The sequence below is a fragment of the Microtus ochrogaster genome, chromosome 15, assembly GCF_000317375.1.
Source record: "Microtus ochrogaster isolate Prairie Vole_2 chromosome 15, MicOch1.0, whole genome shotgun sequence".
In the NCBI taxonomy this organism is placed as follows: domain Eukaryota; kingdom Metazoa; phylum Chordata; class Mammalia; order Rodentia; family Cricetidae; genus Microtus; species Microtus ochrogaster.
Window position 1 is genome coordinate 7,227,858 of NC_022017.1, and position 6,029 is coordinate 7,233,886.

At 40.7% G+C, this 6,029-nt stretch overlaps 1 protein-coding gene across 4 annotated transcripts in view; it reads left to right on the top strand.

Moving 5' to 3' along the window:
• Positions 1–6,029, top strand: part of Rpap3 (RNA polymerase II associated protein 3) — a 34,214-nt gene that overhangs the window by 20,757 nt on the left and 7,428 nt on the right. For all 4 annotated transcript variants that reach the window (XM_026782693.1, XM_013348726.2, XM_026782695.1 and 1 more), the window contains exons 10-13: positions 280–401; positions 2,487–2,557; positions 2,665–2,766; positions 5,318–5,544. In XM_026782693.1, the coding sequence (XP_026638494.1) occupies positions 280–401; positions 2,487–2,557; positions 2,665–2,766; positions 5,318–5,544 (522 nt within the window). The remainder of the gene's footprint in view (positions 1–279; positions 402–2,486; positions 2,558–2,664; positions 2,767–5,317; positions 5,545–6,029) is intronic.

The window sequence follows — 6,029 nt, forward strand, 5'->3', positions numbered from 1 at the left end:
CTCTCTCTCTCTCTCTCTCTCTCTCTCTCTCTCTCTCTCTCTCTCTCTCTCTCGTATGCTTTCATGCATGGCTTGTGTGTGCATGCACCATGGCATGTGCATGGAGGTCAGAGGACAAGTTGTGAGAGTTGATTCTTTCCTCCACCATGTGGATAATGGATCCGGGTCTTCAGGCCTGGCAACAAGCACCTTTATCCACTGAGTCATCTCACCAGTCCCAGGATTACGTTTTCTGTAAGGTACGTGTTTTCCAGTTAGTAATTTTATCTTGTTCAATAGATATGAAGAAGCTGAAAGAGACTGCACACGAGCTATCTCACTAGATGGCTCATATGCAAAGGCTTTTGCCAGAAGAGGAACTGCAAGAACATTTTTGGGCAAGATCACTGAGGCCAAGCAAGGTAACGCTATAATAACTCACATACTCACCCTGATAAGACTCCTGGGGCAGAAACAAAGATTTCTGTAACTTCCCACAGTTCAAGGATAGTGAATTTCACGAAGCACACCGGAGAGCAAGGTGAGTTTGAAAATAGCACCTTCCATAGTATGCTTGATTATCTATAACATCTCTGTCAATCACTAACTGAAGGAAGGAAAATGTGAGTTGTAGACAAATAGGAAAAGCGAGGAACAGTCAGGAATGAGAAGAGGAGGCAGCAGCAGCTGGCATTGAGAATAACATGAGGGCTGTAATGATTCCTTTCTTATTCTTTTTGTTTTGTTTGAGACGGGGTCTTTCAGTAGCCCTGGCAGTCCTGGCACACACAGATCCCTACCTACTTCTGTCTCCTGAGGGTGGAGTCAAAGACATGTGCTTCCACACCCTGCCATCCTTTCTCAATCTTAGAAGCATTCTTTTTCTCTCTCTTTGTGATCTTGTCCTGTGGGATTTCGTTTTCTTTCTCTTCAGAACACTAACTTGGCTCTGCTACTTGTGTTTTCTTTTGTTTCATTTTCCACTTTGTTCTTCATTTTTTTATTTCACTTGTTTCTCACTTTTTGTTTCCTTTGAAGTCTGTGCTGGTTAGTTTTATTTCAGCTTGACACAAGCCAGAGTCATTGGGGAGAGGAAACTCCAATTGAGTAAAATGCTCCTACCACACTGGCAACTAGGCAAGCCTGTGGTACATTTTCTTGATTGTTAATTGGTGAGTGAAGGCCCAGCTTACCGTGGGCAATACTACCCCTGCTGGCCTGGTGGTCCTGGGTTTTAAATTTGGACTTTTTTCCATTTGAGGTGTATATTTTCAGTAAAAGTGTATTGTCAGTGTTGTGCAACTTTCTGTCTGTATTCATTCTAAACTTTGTGTATCAGATGCTAATTATTTATTTCTTCCCTTTGCCAGCCCGTGGTAATCACTGTTTTTCTGTGTCTGTTAACCTGACTATTTTACTGTTACTACTGCGTTTTTGAGACAGAGTCTTACTATATAGCAGACTGGATTTGAACTCTTTAGCCTCTTGAGTGCTGGGATTATAGGCATGTGCCACCACACTGGGCTAAGTTTGAATATGTTAGATATGCCGCATAGGTGGACTCATGGCCATATTTTTATGTCTTGTCCTTTTAACTTAGACTGTTTTTAAGCTTTACACATGCTGAAGTATCAGAAGTTCATTCCTCTTTTTTAAAGTTTTCTAAAAAATTTTTTTATATTTTATTTTATTTTATTGAACATGTGTATGTACATGCATGCATGCCACAGACACACATGTGGGGGTCAGAGGCCAACTTGCAGAGAGTTACTTCTTTCCTTCTACCACGTGGGGCCTGGGGATAGAACTCAGATCAGCCAGGCTTGTGGCAAGTACCTTTATCTGCTAATCATTCTTACTGAACATTTTTTTCAGTGTTTGAGAGACGGTTTTGCTATATTAGCCCTGGTTGGCCTAGCATTTGATATGTAGTCCTGGATAGGTATGAACTCATAGCAGTCCTCCTGCCTCTGCTTCCCAAGTACCGGGGTTACATGTGTGTGTAGCTGCACCTTGCTTTATTGCCTTTTAAGCACTGAGTAATATTCTAGGGTATGGTAGTCTCGTAGGGAAGTTACTCCATCATCTATTAAGTGTGAGCTGTGGTTAAATTCAGTGTTCTCTTTGTATCATCTGTAAACCAGGATTGTGGTAAGAGTTCCCTGGAATCCCTGTGAAACCACTATAGCAGCTGAACAGACACTTGTTCTTACTGTTGCCTGCCTGTTCCTTAGTGTCTGAAGTAGAGCTCATTGGATAGCAGTGAGATTTCTGTCGGCTGTGGTGACATGCTCATAGTCCCAGCACTCGGGTGATAGAAGTAGGATGATTAGGGGTTCAGGTTATCTTTGACTGTGTAGCTGGTTTGCGAACAGCCTGGACTATGCAAGAGCCTGTTGCAAAAAGCCAAAATGAATAAATAAAATAAAGGGATTATTAATGAAAGATGTGTTTTGAATGTCATAAAGTAATTTCACTATTTTGTTGCTTTTTAAAATACCCATTAGACTTTGAAACTGTATTACTTCTGGAACCTGGAAATACGCAGGCCATCACCGAACTTTCCAAAATTAAAAAGGTAGTATATTTCTTCACCAAAATATCATCATGACATCTGGTACATAAAGTTATTAGTTACATAATTAACTTAAGAATATTTGATAGCTATTATAAATTTTTTTCAAGGAATTAATTGAGAGAGGACATTGGGATGAAGTCTTTCTTGACTCTACACAAAGACACAATGTGATAAACGCTGTGGATAATCCACCTCACCGTGGGTCACCTGTGAGTACTGTGCTTTCATTTCTCCCTGCCCTTGAGTATCTGATGTGGAATTCCCCTCTGTCTGCTGTCAATACCACTGGTTAATAAAGAAACTGGTTTGGCCTGATAGGGTAGATAGGTGGGGAAAACTAAACTGAATGCTGGGAGAAAGGAGGCAGAGTTAGGGAGAAGCCATGGAGCCCCGCCAGAGACTAAGCCACAGCAACGTGATGATACACAGATTAATAGAAATGGATTAAGTAAATATGTAAGAGTTAGCCAATAAGAAGTTAGAGCTAATGGGCCAACCAGTGTTTTAAATAATATAGTTTCTGTGTGATTATTTCGGGGCTTAGCAGCTGGGAACCAACAAGCGGCCTCCTTACAACAAATATCATTGTTACAGGATTAGAACTGGAAACAAACTTTGTACTAGTAAACGTAAAATGTTGGAAACTCTTGGTGTACCTAGTCAATACTCTTAATAAATGCCTCATAGAATTATTGACAAAATTAGGGAGAATTCATTCTAGAGGAACTTACATTTCATTTATACATTTTAACATATTTTTCTTATATAAAGAAATTTTTATATTGTGTTATTGGTTCAACTTTGTCCTCCATCTCTGAAATTTTGATTAGTATTGTCCATTGATGATGCTTTCTGATGTGCTTTAATCTATTGATTAGTATTGTCCACTGATGATGCTTTCTGATGTGCTTTAATCTATTGAGTAGTATAGTCCACTGATGATGCTTTCTGATGTGCTTTAATCTATTGAGTCTTCCATTTCTTAAATTCCCATTTGGTTCCTTTTTAGCATCAGCTTACTTGTTGAATTTTTCCTTTAAGTTATGAATTACTTCACTTTGGTAACTTCTTGTCTATGTCCTGAATTGATTTCCTTATCTTTTTCTTTGGGTCCCTTATATGGTCATCGGTCCTATTTGGGGTAGAACTCAAATTTTTTTCTGGCATTTCAGGTATCTCATCATCTCTGTTTTTCTTACCCAGAAGGTGTCAGCTTGGTGGGAGTGTGCCACAGTGGAATGCTTTCATGGCTTTGGTATTTCTTTCTTTGTGTTTGTGTATCATTTGGGATGTATGTGGTCTTTGGATTTTAGTTTTCCCCAATTGATTTTGTTCATCCTGATGGATTGTCTTTGCTTGAAGTTATGTTCAGGAGAAGGCTAACATACTTGGTATTTTACTGTGATTAGAGTCAGAGAGACCACTGGGGTATTGGTTGGAGAAAATGTAGTTTATAGTATTTTTGTTTCAGAGCTAAGGGTATCAGCGTTTAAGTAGTGATTGAGGGAGTGGGAAAGCAGAAAAGAGGAGGTAAAGAATGAGGAGAGTGTTGGAGATATGGAAAGCAGAGAAAATACTGTGTATTAGGTTTAGAGAAAATACAGACATAAATGCTTTTTCCAGTGAAACACAGGTTACCATATAACTGACAGTACAAAATTGTAAATGCTAAAATAAGGCAAAAACTAAAAAACAAAACAAATTTAACAAAAAACAAAACAAAGCACCCATGAGATGGCCCAGTGGGTGGAGTACTTGTCACCAAGCCTGACTTGCTCAGTTCCATCTCTGGGGTTCACATTGTGGAGGGAGGAGAGAACTGACTTGTAAGTTGTCTTCTGACTTCCACATGACCCCTCCCATTAGATAGATGTAAGATTAAAATGATACAAACAAAAATGGACAGTCGGGAGATGGCTAGGTAGGGGAAAGCAGGCTCTTTGACTCAGGTTTAGTCCCTGGGTTCAGTCCCTGGATTCCATGTGAAAAGCTGGATTTGGGGATGTGTGGCTGTGGTTCCAGCACTCTGACAAATTGGCTGGAAGCTTCAGGGCAGCTGGTCTGGAGAAGACATCATAGCAGCAGAAGCAAGAGCAACTCTGCCTGTTTGGCTCTTCCTTGATCAGTAGTGAATGTTATTAAACTGGAAAACCATTTTGGGTAACCCCCACCAGGCTTGTAAATGTGGTTTGCAGATGTGTATCCTGGACTGGGCTTATCCAGCTGTCACACACTTGAAAGTGTGTGTAGGGTATCAAGCTAGCTTTCATACGCAGTGCTGGCTCCTGTGTGCTCCTGTGCTGCTTCCTCAGCCCTGAGGATACCGTCAGGATGGTTCTGGGTTTCCCTATTGTCCTGAAGGTAGAGTCCAAAGTCTGGTTTGTACACAGGTTCCTGTACTGGCTGTCCTCATACCCTCCCAGGCAGTCTGTACCTCTCCTCCCTCTCCATGAGCTACCGTGCAGCCTTCTTTCTACTTTGCCATTCCTGCTCTTTGCAGTCTGAGCTTTCACCTTTGTAACTGGTGTGTTATATATATCCCTTGCCTACCATTTAGGTACCGGGGGTAGACAAATAGCTTTTTATTGTTTGTATTCTCAGATGTATTATTATATTCCTAAATCTGTCTAGCCAACAAATTGGATTTACTTTTAACTGGGATATTAGCCATAAGAACATAGCAGTCTTTTTAGACTTGTGACCTTAGGATGGGAAAGTTTTTAGTATATTGATTTAAAGAATCAATTTTAATTGTTTTAGAAAGCACTCAAGAAGATTTTTATTGAAGAAACTGGCAAGTTGATAGAGACTGTTGATTCTCCAGATAGTACTGTCACTGCTCCCCAGAGTAATCGAGCAAGTGCAACAGTGACCGTGGGCACCGAAAGCAAGAAGAATTCAAACCAGGGGGACGCCTTGCCTGCAGGTGATACCCCAAGAGCCAAAGTGTTGAAAATAGAAGAACTCAGTGACACTTTGGTCCTACAGTGAGTAGCTGTTACGACAGTCTCTATAACGATAATTTCACAAGCAGTTGGTATTACAGAGAACAGTTCTCATTTGTCCTCATCATTGATGTTGAGCAGCTGTCTGCAGGCTCTAGTGTGAGATTTTGCTTAGGGAACCATAATTATTTCTTTACCAAAGCGAACACAAGTGATTTAGAGGTGTTCAAGTGTCTTCAGTCTTTGTATGTGTGTGTGGTTTATCGAGACAGGGTTTCTTTGTGTAGTCCTGGCTGTCCTGGAACTCACTCTTGTAGACCAGCTGTCCTCCAACTCACAGAGATCTGCCTGCCTCTGTCTCCCTGAGTGCTGAGAATAAAGGTGTGCACCACCACTGCCTGACTTGATTCTTGATCAAATTGATTTTGCTTATTTTCTTCTCTAGAACTTCAGTAATAGCTGTTGTTCTACTTCTGTTCTACTGGTGTGTGTGTGTGTGTGTGTGTGTGTGTGTGTGTGTGTGTGTG